At 40.2% G+C, this 17,976-nt stretch overlaps 1 protein-coding gene across 18 annotated transcripts in view; it reads left to right on the top strand.

The window, feature by feature from the left end:
- Positions 1–16,304, top strand: part of NRXN3 (neurexin 3) — a 311,716-nt gene extending 295,412 nt beyond the window's left edge. For 10 of the 18 annotated variants that reach the window (XM_072116760.1, XM_072116762.1, XM_072116759.1 and 7 more), the window contains 2 exons: positions 2,456–2,546; positions 13,212–16,304. In XM_072116760.1, the coding sequence (XP_071972861.1) occupies positions 2,456–2,546; positions 13,212–14,134 (1,014 nt within the window). In that variant the 3' untranslated portion in view covers positions 14,135–16,304. Of the gene's footprint in view, positions 1–2,455; positions 2,547–8,865; positions 9,492–11,704; positions 12,406–13,211 lie in introns of those variants that run through there. The other 8 variants (XM_072116754.1, XM_072116769.1, XR_011848911.1 and 5 more) reach the window with 7 other exon arrangements.
- The last annotated feature ends 1,672 nt before the right edge of the window (positions 16,305–17,976 follow it).

Below are 17,976 nucleotides of genomic sequence, written 5' to 3'. Positions count from 1 at the left end.
TAAAAATAAAAATTAGCTGTTTTATTAATGGGCTAAATTTATATCCATTTTACCCAATTCTTCATCTCTATTTTTGTTGCGAGATTCTTACTATTAAATATCTAGGGCTTTGAGAAGTGTGAAGGAATTCAAATGTGGAAAAGCTTTACAAATCATCTACGTTATTGTTTCCCTACTATACCTTGCTGCAGGGCTATATGGCACACTGTGGTGTTTTGGGGAGGGTATACTTATAGGATGGAGGTTTTGTAATTATGATAGTAAGCACTGATTAGTTGAGGCCATTACATTTCTCTGCTTTACGAGCGCTGTTCATCATCAGATTAACAGTGTCCACTATTGAATTCTCTCATTGTGTAGAGATATGCCCTGGTTTTGGCACTATGTTCCAGATCTAGATGTTCTATAATACGATCTCTCTTTTTACACCAGATCATGACAACATTATTTCTATTACATATATCACAAACTAATACCATGGTAACTAATGAGAATTAACAGAAAACCTGGATAATCTATTTAATAAAGGATGCTCTGTTTACTACCCATTATTTATATAGGTGATACTAGAATTCACTAACATTTCCTAGTATTTGTGAACAGGATATATTACTAAGTTGAATGATGCACTGCAAACTGCAGGGCTTGGAGGGGAATATGGAGAGCTCATATTTAGATCCCATGCACAGTAATGTGCTTGGTCCATGGAAATAAATCCAAGTTCTGGTCAGATCCCACAGTTTAGTGAACAGGAGTCATTGCAGCATAATGAATTATGATGCAAGGAGTCCCTCTCTGCCGGCTGTTGGATCGGGCTAGCACACTGGTCCATTTCCACATACCGAACAAGTTTTGTAAATGAAATTAAGTCCCCAGGGGCATAGAGTATTTCAGAAGCGGAGTGTGCTGATATCTTAAGTCTGGTCAGCCTCATAGTGAAGACAGAACTGTCATGAGAAGAGCTGTATAGGAATTTGTAGATTTGCAGATTTTAGTTTCATGGTACAGATAATAGTCATGAGGGGGAATTCAAGGTACATACGAGGCCCTGGTGATCAGTGTCTTGTAAATGTCCATCAGCATATATCAAATACATCAACAGATTTTAAGCTGAAAGTTTTGAAAGTGTTAATATCTATGACATGGATAGATCTTAGTGGTGGCATAGCCACTTTGACCGTCTCTAGTAAAATGATGGTAGGTAACGAGTTAGTGGCTTGGTTGTGAAGGAAATGGTAATATGACTGAATTGATGGTTAAGCTTGTACATGGATGTTGGATGTTGCTGAATACAGCCTGATAAATATTTGCGTGGCTGGTGGATGCAGGGAATGACTGATTAACACTATATGTGACTGGTTTATGGCAGCAGGCGACTGATTAACTCAGCTTGTGGCTTGCTATGCGCTCGGCTGTAATGCGGCCCTGCTAGATGTGGGCATTGCTGTGATATTCTTATGAGGAATAAGCTGTGAATGAATACTAATCATAGTCAGGCCAGAGGAGCTGTTTAATGCCATAATGTGAATATTAAAAAAGATGTTTTTCTTCGTGCGTTACAAGAAATAGCTAAAGTCATAATTGCGGCAGCCCTTGTTAAAGCGCATTTATGTAAAGTGATTACCTTCAGGGTGACTGTGCTTGTCCTACAGGAAAAAGCTCTCTTCAGCTCTGCAGAGACGGTGCACTCAGGAGGCAGGTGGGAAGAGGGCTCTTTACTACTCTGTGTGCCAACTCAGCGCTAGCAATGAATTACCAGCTGTCCCTGTGCTGCTGCTGCTCCCGCCGTCTGAAAGGCAGGGATCAGAAGTGGGGAGATGGCAGAAGACCTGGATAGTCATAAGGTCATAAATGTTCTAGAACAGGCTTTGGCAGACTAGAGCACAATAGTGTATTTTTGCCACTTGGAAAAAGCATGCTGGAATAAAATTGTTGCAAAAAAGAAGGGAAAGGAGATTGTTATAGATTCCCTATGCATTGTATGGAAAAGGAAGTTTTAGTTGCTGCAATTAACCCTGCTCCTGTTGTATTGACACTGCTTCTAGAACAGTGGTTCTTAACTGGGGAACCCTAGCGGTTCAGTGAGTCAGTCCCAGGGGTTTGGTGGAGCTTCTGCCACGGAGGTCAAGACACACACATTCACTAAAGAAGGGTACAGTGAATGTGCATATGAAACTGGTAGGCTCGCACCTCGTACAAGGTTAAGAACCACTGTTCTAGAATGTTACACCTCAATATGTATTACATTTCATTCAAATGTTGCAAAGGCTCTAAAAAAGAACTTTTGGTTAGTCCTCAAGTTGTGGATCTGGATGAACTTCACTGCTGCCTGGTGACTTCTATTGCATTCGATAAATGTGGTACAAGCAGCATTTACATTTCAGTTGTGCCACCGATCATGTAAAATGGCATATTCTGATTTATCTATTAAACCAACTATCCTCTTTGTCCACAGCCCACAGATGACATTGTGTCTTCAGCAGAATGTTCCATTGGCAGTGATGATGAAGATGCGGCAGAATGTGAACCTGGCACAGGTACGTCAGGTCAGTGTACTCTCTGCTTGCTAATTCTCGTAAGTCTTAACTATTTATTGCATGTGAGCAGGTGCACGCTGTATTCTACAGCCGCCTATTATAATCTAAGTAGCTATAGATCAGTGCATCTATGTAAACTGGCCGTCCCATGAAGTGGAGATCAGCCCATTATTTTTAGAAGAAGGCTGATCTTCTCGGATGGTAAATGTAGCACCTGGCTCTGTGTAAATCTGGCTAACAGTTGTAGTGTGGCATAGACACTGTTATGATCTTTTCCACCGTTGATCCAGGTAGACTTAGGTCTTTCTTGACTTATTATGGAGTGTCGTGAGGCATTCTACCAAAGAACTCCTTATGGACTCAAAGCTGACACCATCCATCTTCTCTGGAGCTAAGCTAACTTCCAAGAACATACTGGATATGTGCATAGGGAGGGTTTTGTAATTTTTTTTCTTCTTACTAAAAAAAAATCCACTAAACAAACATTGAGTTCCTTTAACACACAGCTCGCGGTAGTATTTAATAGGAAGCTACTCTACCCTTGCTGCTCATTAAGTGTTGCAAGCCGCTCTGCTTCAGATGTCCCTGGCCCAAGAATCTCTACATTCGTGACTGTACAATATGCTCTTGTCGGTAACAGCAGCCTGTTCTATCTCCACATTTGAGTCATTCAAGGACAGGGTCTCAGTGCCAGAACTACAGTAGTTGTCATAGGACCACGCGCACCACATATTTACTGTAAGATCCCCCACGGACACTGAGATATGTGTCATAGATTTGCAATTTGATTTGTCAGGCATCTATACAAGACTTTGGCCCTACAAAAATAATTAGCATGGAACATTCTGGAAAATTTTCCAGAGTAAAACCCCATGCGGACAACCGCTTTGGAGCCTGTGGTACACCCGTACAATTTGTGGCCGTATCACAACCCTCATAGAGGTCTATGGAAACCAGTCGCAGTGCCGTGAGCACACACTGTACCATGACCGAGCCGACCAGCGGCCGCCGTGAAACATGTAAGGGGAGGGGTGCGAAGCGGTCCCTCCTTCATCCGGCATGTGTTACATCCAAGTTACGTCCCAGGTGAGCACACGTTCATATGCATGAACAGGGTTAAAAATTCCACTTTACATACAGAATTTGATTCATTTTTTTGTTGCCAGAATTCTCGGTCAACAACGTGTGAACAGATACTTAACAAGGATATTGGCTGGGTTTATCTGTCAGCTCTGCAGGTCTGTTTAATAAGCTAGCAGAATGTGCAGATGCAGATGTAAGCAGCACTTCCTTCATTCCCAATTCTTTTTCAGGTTTAGTGGCTCTTTAGAGCTTGAGAGAAAGACATGAATTTTGAAGCACTGGAAATGTTTGTACTATAAATGATTACCATTTTCCCAAACCTACAATAGGTGTGCATACCATTAGCTTGTATAATGTGGTGCACAGTCCTATAATGTGCTGTCACAATGTATTTCCCTCTAGATTTGTGAGCCTACAAGAAAGAGTTGACATATTGCGGATTCTATCATGTTATTACATCACTTATAATAAGAACTCCCCAGAGATTAGGCAGGAGCTACCTTTAAATCCCGCAGAGTGGCCAGCAACATTTTTAACGTAGCAGAAATGAGGGTGTTTTTATCCAAGAAGGCAGTTCTTTCAAGTATGCTATAAATGGCAGGCCTAGTCGGGGTTACCTTTACTGTCTGCAAATCCCTGCCAATACCACAACATATAAAGTTTCTTGTCCCTGTTTATAGGTAACTATTTACCTGTACAATTAAAATATATACAGGATTTGTATATATTTACAAAATTCCACTTCATATTTTTCTGCATGACTTGTAATCGTAACTTTGAGATCCTCCCATGTGTTTTGTCTGTGTGTTTTGTTACCAAGTCATTTAGTGCTTGTTTATACCTTATTACATTTCTTGTATAAGCATTGCTTCAAGAAAGGCTACAAACTTGTGTCAGTGCCATCATATGGATGAGTATGTAGAGTGTAGCTGGCTGTAGATTGATATCCATGCCTGGGTTTCGACTAACCATGGCACCTTAATACATAATTATGTCTGTGGAGAATGCAGGACAAAGGACTGCATGCTACCTCTTTTATCTGGGAATGTAATGTAGAAGTGGCTACCACGATCCAGGTTATGTAATAACATAATGGGATGTAATGGATCCTGAGGTACTAGAGAAGAGACATTTCAATCAGTTTTCCATCACACTTAGAAGCATTTGCTATGGCTCCAAGCAGCATCTACTGTACAGATTTCCCATACATCAGCCTCCGTGGGCAATAGCATCCGCTTAGATGGCAAGACAGAATTTTGTTGCTATTATGAGTGCTGCTTTTTTATGTTGGTGCCCAGTCTTCCATTGAATGAGGAATGCTATTCATTCAGTGCTGCTGTGGCACCTACATCACAGGTGGGTGTGATGTGCAAAGTGTCTGGCCACCGCATTCACTGTGGGTATTACTACTTGTGTATGTCTTTTATGTTATTACGTCATCTTCTTTGATGTGAGCTGCATTAGATTTAGTATAGAGCTGGTTCGCTGTGACTTGCAGGCTATACGTTTATTGTATTCTCCCATCATTACCCCAATTCTGGAAGATTCCACAAAAGGAATACTGATCTTGTAGGGCTTGTAGAGCCTAGCGCTGCATGTTAAGCTGTGTGTTGGAGCTGTTATGGCTTGTATAAGGCTTTTTCAATGGTTCAGCTGGCGAAAATTGACTTAAAGGTGATTTCTATGTATCCAGCAATGTTGGCCAGCAAGATAGCACATAAGTAAGTAATTCCAGCTGCAGAACCAAAGAACAGCTCCACTTTGTTTCTCATATTTAGAAGGCGGTTATGTTTCTGAATAAATTGTCTTGTGGAAAGATATATCTATAAGAATTTCTGAAAAAGAATTCTCAAGCAACAGAAGAAATAATCCAAAAATGTAGCTGATCCCTACGAAAGCATCTGGAATGGTTTTCCACTAGAAGATGAAAATGTCTATTAATGTTTCGTACCACTGCTTCTTTGTAGTCACTACTCCTAGCACGACGACGGTGTACCAAGTACAGTAATACATTAGTATCAGTGACATTATTGTTAAACTGCAACCTCACTAATGCTAAGGGTTAATTGAAAAGTAGAAACTTTTTTATCTTTCAGTAATGGCCATGATAAGATGTCTTTTATTTCTGGCTCACATTGAGAGGGCATGTGGCTTGAGGAATACAGTTAAAAGGATATTAGTTGGTGAATGTAGCCAAACCATTTCATATTCCCTATTTAATCTGAAGATCTAGTGTCTTTAGATGGCTTCTGTGACACCAGACCAGCGTATGATCAGCTGATGGCATCCGGGGCCACACACCTTTTTGGTAGTGAAGCTAAGATTCAGTTCTGACATGAAGCTTGTTCATGGAAAATGGAACAGAGATAAACTGCATGGCTGAATGGCATCGTCCTCCATACTGGCCGTGTCTGATCGTATGTTCGTATGTTACTTTCGAGTTGTAAATGTTGGAAACATTTGCATATAAGCTTCCTTAAAAGAGCAGTAAGAGTGACAACCAAAACTGTTGTTATTTGGATCTGGATACTAAAAAATCCTTAATTTTCAACTAACTCAACTTCATCTCCTGTTCATGGATTAACACCTGCCCACCATTTCTTTTGATCCCACCACTCCTTTGGCCATGTCAGCAAAGGGGTAATTCATGTCTCTTCACAAATTAGAGAAGAGACTCCAGGACAGCAACAAAATTAGCGATCTGCACACCACTAACAAGACCATCATGTCCATACTTTGTGACAAGAAATTCACATCCATTACAGCAAGTTCATTTAGAAGAGAAGATGGGATGGAACAGTCAGAAATTGCTTCAATTTTACTCCGGCAGCTTGTATTGCCTACTGTGAAGAATCTGAAGCCTGCAGCACATCTGCCTTCAACATGCAGCTGTTTGAAGATTAAAGTGCCCCTGAGTGTTAAATGGGAATGCGAGTGATTCCCGAGTCTGCGCTGCCGCTAAATATAAGGAGAGGAGATATTCATACAGCGGCTTCAAGACTGTTCTGCTAATTGAGATGTTATTTTTTTAATGAAACGAAGAGGAGGGGTAAGGGAAGAAGCCGCTCATGAAGAAAGTTCACGTTGACTTCAAACTGTTGAAATCCTTTCATTTGTTGTGGCCCAGATTCAGGGCTGTGCGCACAAGTTAATTAGGCTTTTCAAGCCGTCCACTAAAGCCACCGTCACCGGCCCTTTCTTCTTTCTGAAGTCTCTGTCCTGAGTGGGTTGGTGCAGCTATTAAATATGCATTCTTTACAGACAACAGCTAAATCAAAGCACTTATAGATTCTCCTCATTAAGAATCTGTGTAATTACTCAAACCAAAACGCATTCGCCTTTTACAGTTTAGGAAGAATAATCCGGAAAGCGCAGATAGAGCTTTCAGTAGATTTCTCTTGGTCACCTGAAGTCTCTTCTGTCTTTGAATTTCATTAATCTATTCTGCTATATCGCTCAGAACCTTGTGATACTAGTAGAAACTAAATAACAGGTGCACCACCTCTAGATTAAAGCAAACTTGTCACCATGAAATTGTAGTGAAATCTGAAGATAGAGTAGGTGAAAATATGCAATATCTAGCGTGTACACAGAAATGAGTTTTACTAAGTCTTTTCCTACAAAGCAATATATTAATAATAAGTAAAAGTGAGCAGAATTATATATCCCACAGTAGAAGAATTTACTCTCCTTAAAATGTTAAAAAGAAAAGCCATGCAATATTTGGCTGTAATCCACAGCATATATAAACATATAATGCACAAATTAAAAAGGTTCTATCCCATCAAAATTATTTTATTTTCATTAAACACAACCTATCTAAATATATTTTAAACTTGATAATTAGTTGACACTGTTATAAGTTGCAAAAATGATATGAAAATTAAAATTTTTCACTAAAATATGTAAAATACAGAATACTTATCAAAGCAAAAAGTACTTTCCAAAAACAGTAAGATGTGAGGAGTTCATACATACGCCATATTTGAATATTCACATCATATTAAATGTGAAACCCTATGGTTCTCTAGCACATAGAAACACAATCCTGCTGTCAAAAAATAAGTTGATCCAAAGCTATACCTCTGTGTATCCACATACATATTAAACACATTCATGGCTACTGAACCACCACCCTGTTGGGACACCTGAAAGACCTTTTTTATCAGAGAAATAGTGAAAAGGGATGGTCAGGGGGATTTTCAATGTAGGGAAAAATGTTTGGAGCCGTGGTGTATGGGCAGTGGGTATGTCATTAGGTTCACTGATCATTGGGCCGGTTGTTGTGATAGTGGGGTGGTTACTGAGCCATGGGGTTTTGGTGCGGTGGCCATTAGGTACAATGAGACTTTGACATGTTCTTGGTTCTGCAGTTGGTGTTCTATACTCTGTGCCATTCTTGTCCAAATTTGGATTCTGCTATGTAAATAGTTAATTAAATGTCCACAAAAAAGCAATGTCTGTATATGAAAAAAATCTACAGTCCACGGTATCTACTTGTTTGAAAAAAAAAAAAAAACTGTGACCCAGATTGCAGCAGGGAGGCCTGAGGCAAGATCTCTGGATGAAGATGCCTCAGGTGATTTCCGAGCTGCACTGTTAAATTTTTAGAAAGGCCTAATGTTGAAACAGAAGGCAGGGAATCGCTCATGTGCATCCCTACATTGTGGAATCTTCTATAGGGGCAGCTAGTGACCAAGAATTTTCTTTTTCATTGGATTGTGGATAAAAAACTCTGTCCATGGTTGATCCCCAAGTCTCATAAATGAAAGCAGCATTTGACCTATTGCTAGGTAAGCATTCCCTGGAATATACCATGTTGCTGCATACAGTATATACAAAATCATAATAACACATGGACAGGAGTGGCACTGGTATCATTAGATATCATGGCAACTAATCAAAATCAAGTGTTCACATTCAAACGCACTGATTTTAAATTCACCTTTATCACTGCAACACTAGATCACACACTAGCACAGGAAAATGAAGCATCATTTCACACAGGCCACTGATTTTATGCTTTTAGTCTTACTGTCGATTTGACCAGAAGTTAGGCTTCCTGCACACGAACATGAGGATTCTGGGCTGTGAAAAATAACCTGCCCCTTACCGATGTTAAAGATCTTTAAAGCACCCTCTCCTTTGTAACAGATCAGAGCTGTTCCGCATTATTCTTTGAACCGAACTTGAAACCACAAACAACCTAATGAAGATTTTTACACCACCTTCTCCTTGGTAACAGATAAGAGCTATTCCACATCATTCTTCGAAGGTGGCTTCAAATCACAGGCGCCCAAATGCGGATCAAAGGACTTTAGACCTAACAAAGCCTTCGGACCTGTTAGGACTTCTCCCACAAGTTGTCCTTCAAGTTAATACTCTCCTTGCCCGGTTTGGTCACCATAGTTTTCTTCCATTTTATATTGCAGATTTGCATAAGACTGGCATCTCTTTTTTACAAATCCTTGTAACCTATAAACCTGAGAGATCCACGATAAACGGTTCTGGCTAAGACACGCTCTATGGATCAGTTGTACATTCCGTTAAAATAACAGCCCTGGTCACCAATCCATTTATAAAGCATATTACATAATGTAGCCATGAGGTGCTGATGTTTTATAATATATTATTTGTAACACTAGTCTCTGTGGTCTATAAGGGTGCCCCTAGCCAACTTCTTTTATATAATGCTTAAAGGGACAGTGTCGCCAAAAATATTTTTAACCAGGTTTTTAGGTTAAACATATGTTTTTTAGGAATATTTTATACTTTTTGGCTTTTTTCCATGTCCCCATATATATATATTTAATTAAAAGTACCATACCCTGCAATTCTTAACTTGGCCACAAGACTTAAAGGACATCTACCACAAGGATGAAAGACTGTATACAAATGAGCCTGAGGGGCCTCCATGCTCCATTAACACCTATGGATCCTGGAGCCCCTCAGGCTCATTTGCACACAGGCCTTCATCCTGGTGGTAGATTCCCTTTAATAATCAACTGACTCATTCTAAGGGTGCACTCACACTGATGTGTGCCCATACCAGCACATGTCAGTGCGCTGGATGGGAGGCGGGATGAGCGCTGCTCACCCCTCCCCATAGGAAATAGTGCTTCGCTGCACTTTTTTACAATGAATTTGCTCCAGCCCATTGCTGACAATAGCCAAGAGATTGCAATCCAGAAATAAAAGCATCTTTAAAGCAAAGTTAGATTTTGAGAATTGGCGACACATTCCCTTTAACAGTTCTAGGTGACAGAAACCCAACCCATTAACGACCTTCTAATAAGCGTCTTATTCTGAAAGGTCATATGCCCTGCCCTCCTGAAACGTGCCTATGCCCATCACAAATGAGAGGATAGTGATTGCATCTCACATGACTGACATCACAGAAGAGGAGCTAGGATGATGTAGCAAACATCGCTGGCATCACACGTGAGGGATCAGTGCAGGATCACAGAGGGAGGTAGGAATAACATCACATATCATCATGACCATTTACCTATTAGGCACATATTGCTAGTTTCACAGATATTGGTTTGGAGTAGCAGCAAAAAGTGTTTGTCTTCTGCAACTGTTATTGATAAAGTGGTTGAATGAAGTCCTCTAGTTGAAAACGGCAGGTTATCATTAGTCCTCTGCCAGGTTACAGGCAATAATGCAGCAGGATTAAAGGATGTCACAGTATTAGATGATCTACCAGAGACCGGCTGCATCATCTCCATTCCAGCTATGATCTGATGGGCAGCCCACCAGCAGGGAGGCATTGTGTGGTACATTCCACCTACCAGGATCAGGGGCTATTCTGAGAATGGTGATTGGAGATATGCTGAGGAATAACAAGTGTTGTTACATGTGTACCCTCTAGCAATTGTTTGGTCAATGCTGCGTTCAGCCATGCTTACCTTGTACCACCCTAAGCTTGCTGGGATTTTTAGTTGTTTGTTCTTGTATACTTTCCCTAAATGCAACTTTAAGCATGCATCAACATCCTGCAGCCAAGAACTGACCCACTGTCAATTGAAATCAATTTTCTTTAGTTTTTCCTGTTTATTTGTCATGCACAAACAGACAGCCTTGTCAGGTGTGATGATAAGAGCATTTCATGCTATTTGGATTTGCCGGTCTTCGGAGCAAAATCTCACTTACATAGTGACCACATCCACAGTAAAGAGGCAGCTTGCTGCCCATTACAAATCTGCACCACCAAGAAAATTAAAGCAAGCCAACCTCAGAGGAGGCAGCTGCAGCACCCGTGCCGTCTGTGTGTGCATCAACTGGAAAACTGTGTCAAGCATTCCTTATGTTCTGACATCAGAGGCTGGACGCCTCTCTTCCCTGTGGGATAAGAATGTTTTTTACCCCTTTGTGTGGTTTTGTCAGTGTAATTCTCCAATATTATGTCCTTTATTTGATGCTTGGTTTGTTTCCAAAATTCTCCCCCTCCCTGCATTAAAATGAGCCGCCAACTACGCTGCCATTTTTTCGAATGCATTTTCCAAAAGGAACAACTTTAGCTGCTTTATTTGCCACTTTGTCTGTGTCCGGCTTAGGACCTTATCAGTGACTTTGCTGTACATGTAAATGTATGAGCTCTTCGCCCTTACTGTCCTCATCGGGACTGAATTTACATTTGATTCTTAGCTGCAGCTAAAATTGTTCCATGTGCAGATAAACATCTTGGATTCAGGCCCCGTCTGTTGTGACTTAAATTTGCTCTGCTCTTCATGTTGTAATCTCACTCTCATTTTTTTTTCCACTTCTAAATTTTATTTTTATTTTTTTAGTAGAAGAAAAAAAATCTTTTTGAGGGTTGTTTTTTATAGAACAAAAAAATATAAATAATGCTGTCTGATATTTTTCTTGCTACTGTTTGATGTGGATTTGATTAATTCTGGGTGGGTGATGAAGGTGAAGGAGATTTGCATGTCGGACAAGTTGCAGTTTAGGGTTTGTAATATCTGTCAGTGTTTAGAGTTTTGCTTTTTCTTTTCCTAGATGGGCATGCCAATGTTCATTTTGTTTGTTTTTTTGTTTGTTTTTTTCTGTTCTGTATATTGCCTGTCCCTTCCTTACAGCCAGAAGTTCAAAAGCTGCTAGATCACTACGTAACGCCTTATCATGGACATGGCAACTGACTCACACCTTCGGCCTACTCATTTTCATCCAATGTCTAGTGTCCTCATAGATTTGACCTCCCTTCTTTCTCAACTCCCCTCCCACCAACCTACTACCCCATCCATTAGGCGTTTTCTTTTTTTCCCCAAAATGAAGTCAATAACCATACAAATCGCATTTAGTACAAGCTTTATAACGTGCTATAAATTGAATAGCAACAGATCCAGATGACGTGACCATTCCTCAGCATTAATCTATAGAATTACAAAAAAAAAGCAAAATTCTAAAAACTTTAACAGGTTTGATTTGAATTTCTCTCCATTTCCTCCTCTATAATTTCTATTATACTGCAAAGATTTAGAAGTAGTGATGAGAACAGCCACAGACGACAGAAGCCGTGTGTGATTAGTTTCCGCTGCAGGAACCTTCTCTTTGTGTTTTGTGCTGTGAGTCCTGTGTTTGTCACCTTACCTGTGTCATTGATTGTAACTAAAGTGACAGCTCCAGATTATCAATCGTCTTACTAAAACTGCATTTATTTTTGGTTAAATGGAAAGAAAACAAACCTTAGTGAAAAGAATGTATCTCTATGACATTCTTATACAACTCTGTTCTGTAAATTTTTTTTACATGCCAAAAAACATGCGGGCAATTTGTGGATGTAAGTCAACTGCACAGTAAAGTATTTTTTAACTTCTAATTCTTCCATTTTTTGTCCGTGGTATTTTTGGTTCTCATTTTTTACTCTTTGGTTGGGGCTCTTTATTTTGCCTTCTTTTCAGTTTTATAATTTCACATCTGTTTATTCGAAGCTTTTAGTTTTCTTTTCTGCTTTCTGTGGTTCAATTTATTTACTTGCATTTGCTGTGATTTATTTGTTTCGGTTTTAAATTAATATCAATTTTCTGTTTGGCTAAGGGGTGGGGAGTATCTTTCACAATTATTTTCTTTTGAATGCTATATGTTTGGGGATATTGGTTCCATTACCCATAAAACACTAAATAGCTATGAGTACTGCTGCAGATTAAATTTTAGTGAGTTATACTTGAGAGGTCAACATTTTTTGGGCTACAAGAAGACCATGTTAGATAGATTCTCCAAGAATTAGTATAGTAATGGATAATTCTAGAACATTCAACAAACCATTTATTCCAGGAGTGGTCATGTTGGTATCCAAAAGAAATGGCAACCACACACTTCTGATGAATGCAATGATACACAACAGTAAGAACACTGCACATACATTGAGTGAGGCTGATGGGGAATGATGACCAGGCATCCTGTGGGTTTTTTTGTTTTGTTTTTTCATTGGCCCAAGAATAGCAACCAGTGTACATAAATACATCACCTTGCAGACAGATAGGCAAGGGTAGGTCATGTCTAATGCCATCTATGCACAGTTTTATTTACATGAATGTTGTTGCCAATGATGTTCTGTTCATTTTTTTTTTTTTTTTATCTCTACAGGAGGTGAATTAGTAATACCTGTCCTAGTAGAGGATCCCTTAGATACCCCTTCAGTAGCTACACGTACACCCTCCATCACTCTCTCCCCTACCTTTCGACCACTTCCGACCATAATTGAGACCACCAAAGATTCCCTGTCTGTGACCCCTGAGGCGGGGTTACCTTGCTATTCGGACCAAGGCAGCGATGGTTGTGATGATGATGATGGCTTGGTGATATCGGGGTATGGCTCAGGGGAAACCTTTGACTCTAACCTGCCCCCTACCGATGATGAAGATTTTTACACCACCCTCTCCTTGGTAACAGATAAGAGCTATTCCACATCATTCTTCGAAGGTGGCTTCAAATCACAGGCGCCCAAATGGGGATCAAAGGACTTTAGACCTAACAAAGCCTTCGAACCTGGTAGGACTTCTACCACAAGTTTGCCCCCTGAGCTGATACATTCCACGTCTGCATCTGCGATGGTGCCCATGGTGCCAGCTGGCAAAATGAATAACCATGAGCTCAAACCCCAGCCCGATCTAGTGTTGCTACCGTTGCCCACTGCCTACGAGCTAGACAGCACAAAGCTCAGGAGTCCGCTAATAACATCCCCCATGTTCCGTAATGTGCCCACAGCAAACCCCACGATGCCAGGAACGAGACGGGTCCCGGGGCCTTCCGAGGTGGTCCGGGAGTCCAGCAGCACGACGGGGATGGTCGTTGGTATTGTGGCAGCCGCTGCTCTCTGCATCCTGATCCTCCTGTATGCCATGTACAAGTACAGAAACAGGGACGAGGGGTCCTACCAGGTGGATGAAACACGGAATTACATCAGCAACTCTGCTCAGAGCAACGGGGCCCTGGTGAAGGAGAAGCAGCACAGCTCTAAAGGAGGCCACAAGAAGCAGAAAAATAAGGACAAAGAGTATTATGTGTAAAATAAAATCAAATATTAATATATGTAATCAAAGCAAACACATGTGAACTTACGAAAAAAACTAAGTCAGCAAAGGCAAAACATACATTGCTATTGATGTATAGTAGCATAAAAACCAAGGACAGTAGCAGCGTCCTGCTGATGGTGACTTCTGGAAAGGCAGTTGCCTTGTGCCTGAGGCAGGTATATATCCGAGAGAGCTGTTACTGTTTTATCCAGGCTGGACACAGCTAACTTTCTGCTCAACTGTAATATAAAGCACACTTACTGTTCTGTTGTCATGAACGGCAAATACAACAGAAAGGAAATATATAAACATAACTATATAAATATATATACACTCAAACCTGAAAGTTATGTGAACTCCAGCTGACCAGTTCTAGGGCTCTCTTCTCTATTTATGTGGATCCGGGTCAGAGGAGGCCTAAGGATCCATCTTGTCACCACTAAGAGAGCCTTAAAATACTCAAGCAAGATTAAAAGAAAACAAAAAAAAGAAAAAAAAATGTCAGACTCTAAACAATATTATTTATTTATTAATTTTATGTTTTTGGGAGGTTTATTTATTTAACATTTTTTCTTTTACTTTTTTTTTTTTTTTTTTTGTAATGCTCTCCCATCTTTATGATATACACCACATGGCCAAATGTAGCCATGTACAGCCAAGGAACTGTATACTCCATGTACAATAGCTGATGTGTGTGCCGAGTGCCTGCGTTGAATGTCTGTGGATGAAGATTGTTGCCATATAAAGAATCATGGTGTGTTCTCTTTTCATAGGTTGTTGTGTCCATAGAACATATTGTTTGCAGTATGTTTTAAATAAAATAAAAATCTACTGGGGAGAGGATTGGCGAGTGCTTGGGTCTGTTGTGAGATCTGGCCATTTGTAGACACACAGTATAACGTCACAAGGCCAAATCTGCCTGTGTAGAAGGGGTGAGGAACCCTCTGTCCTTGCAGCCAAACATCAGCAATTGAAAGTGAGACGGAAACAGGAAAAAATTATGTACAAGACAAAAAAACTTCCACAAAGGAAGAAGTATCAGAGACCTTTTGTTTGCGTTCTGGTTTTGTGACTTTCCTGCGCTGCATGCAAAAAATAAAAAAAAAATTATGAAATTGTAAAAAAAAAGGAAAAAAGAAAACCACAAAAATATAGAACTGGTTGAGAGCTGAAGAGAATTTGTCGGATTGACCATATAACTAAAGGTTGTAAAGCCAAAATGTGCAGCATGATAAATACCAAGGTATTGTGAATGGTTCATAGAAAGTCATCAGAGTTTGGACCCTGCCCAGTCTGCCTTTACTTAAGGACTTGAGACAAATGAAAATAACACATTGAAAATGCTTTCACAGATGAATTTATCAGAATAAAAAGAATTTTATTACAAGTAGAATCTATATATACATATATAAATATGCAGAGATATTTATTGAGATGACTGCTATTTGTTTATTGGTACAGGAAATCTGTGTTTTAATGGAAGATTTTGTCATTAACCCTCTCAGTGCCAGCGACCTGGCAGGTAAAGGTGTGTTCCGGTTTAATTGTCCCTTTTAAGGGCCCAAAATGTTTTTTTAAAAAAGTGGTGCTCTTCCCAGTTTTATAAACTGCTTTCCGTTTGGTCACACACTGAACAGAAGCAGGGAAGCGGCACTTGTCATTACGGTAAAACAGATTTTTATATATATTGAGGGTGAAAGTGATTCGGCCCCTCGTGGGCAGGTGCATCTGAATCGTAGAGGTGGGAGTTGGGGTAAGTGCACATGTGGTATAGAATGTATGATGCCCAGTGATGGAAACCGCTTTGTCTGTCCTTACCTAAATGCACTTTATCCATGTCAGTAGGAGATTATGATTAGCACCACATCTAAGACAAAACTGAGATGTTACTCTACAGCCGCCTGACTCTTGTTTGTGTTCCTTGATATTGCTGTATAACCAGAACGCTGCTGCTAAATGTTTCATGAGAGAATTTGTGCCTTTTGTATTAAAATAAGAGTGTTCGCACCTTGTGTCCCTCAAAACAGTTATGGTAACTCTGCCTGTTCTGTAGGGGGTTAATGACAAGCTAACCTATTAACCCCTTCACCTCTTCCACTTTTCTGCCCCTATAAGAAAGGAGCATACACTTTAAGCTGTAAACTGGTCACTGCCCAGGGCACCGGTATACTCTGATCCGAGTAGAGATTGTACTTATGAGCCCAATTTTACAGTTCACATTGATCATTAGGAATGGAACACTATTCTAATTGTAAGCACAAAGCATTTGTTGGCCCTATCACTACATATCCATTTCTAGAATGTGATCGAGGTGAAGGACTTAATAGCACACCATATAAAACACTGCAGATTGTTTCTATTTTGTAATGTGTATTTTTGCTTTTCTGCGTTTTCTTATATTCCTGAACTCTGTGCATGTATAAGGAACAGTGTAAGGGCCTAAGGGGCCAACTCAAGCTTCAGACTCTTGTTTCTTCACCCAGCAGATTCTGAGGACAGGTAACCTGACACAGATGGAGCAGCATTTAGCTTGGATAATAGCAACTGTACAAATGAATAACATTTATGCAGGATTAAACACCTTGCTGTAGGTCAATGAGCTTCATCACTTAGCAATTATGACACAGGTTCCATATGGTCAGAAGCACGATAATCCAAAAAGGTGCCCCTTCTGTGCATAGCGTGTGTTTGGTGTTGCAGCTTACTTACTTTGGTTGCAATATAAGACACCGCCATGGTCAGACATGAGCTGTTAATTGCTAATGTCTAGTCATACAAGAGAAACTTGGAAAACAAAAACCCTAAAAAGAGGGAGATTGATCAGAAGTGTCTGAGAGCAGAACTGTTCTAGTTGCCCATGATAACCAATCAGAGCACAGCTTTCATTTCCCCACAGCTGTTTATAAAATGAAAGCTGAGCTCTTATATGAGCAACTAGAAGAGTTCAGCTTTCAGACCGCTCTGATAAATCTACCCCCTGAGGGTTTCTATGATCACTTGTACACATCTAATTGCTTTACAACCCAATTCCTAACAACTGTGAAGCTAGAGAAGCTCTTAAATATTTTACCAACATCAATCAAACCCACTAATTTTGCCAAGAACGGACAACCATCTTATATGTAGAACATTATAGGTGATGATTGGCAGATAAGTTATTCCCCAGGGAGGTGAGCTGCTGTCATGGCTGTCTGGCAGCACCTTATTACCCTACTCTTATGAAGAATACACATTCAGCCAAGTAAGACATGCGTGGGGAGGTCATGAGGAATAGTTGTTGGTGGTAAATACATGTGGTAGTCAGCTACTGTCCTTTTTTTTTTAACCATCAAGAGCAGAAAATAGCGAGGCAAAAGAGCAGAAAATTAAAGGAAGAGTATTCTCATAAAATTCTCTAAAGAAATTCTCTAGATTTTTACAGGAAAACATTCTGTTCCTTCCAATGGCCTCTATACAATCACATATACATTGATTTTAGAAATGTTGAATACAACTGTATATGAACATGGCCATTTTCAACTAACCATACACATTAGCTTAAAGGACATCTACCACCAGGATCAGGTGTGTGCCCCCTCTGGTAGGATCTGCTCTTCTTTTAGCTTCTTATGCCCTGTCCCTCCCTCCCCCCCCCCCCCAAAAAAAAAGTCTAAAATTATGCAAATCAACCTGAGGGTTGATGTCCAGGGGGATGCCTGACTACTGTCTTCTGAAGAGAGAAATTTTTTGCAGAAATTTCCCTCCATGGCAATAAACATATATGCTAAGCAAATCAAAGGGGAGCCAGTGGTCAGTCAAAGCAAAATATGGCCGACAACTGTATTATGTGTTGCTAT

Source organism: Engystomops pustulosus, chromosome 7 (assembly GCF_040894005.1).
Source record: "Engystomops pustulosus chromosome 7, aEngPut4.maternal, whole genome shotgun sequence".
Taxonomy (NCBI): domain Eukaryota; kingdom Metazoa; phylum Chordata; class Amphibia; order Anura; family Leptodactylidae; genus Engystomops; species Engystomops pustulosus.
The sequence above is the reverse complement of the archived record's forward strand: the minus strand, read 5'-3'. Positions and strand labels throughout refer to the sequence as shown.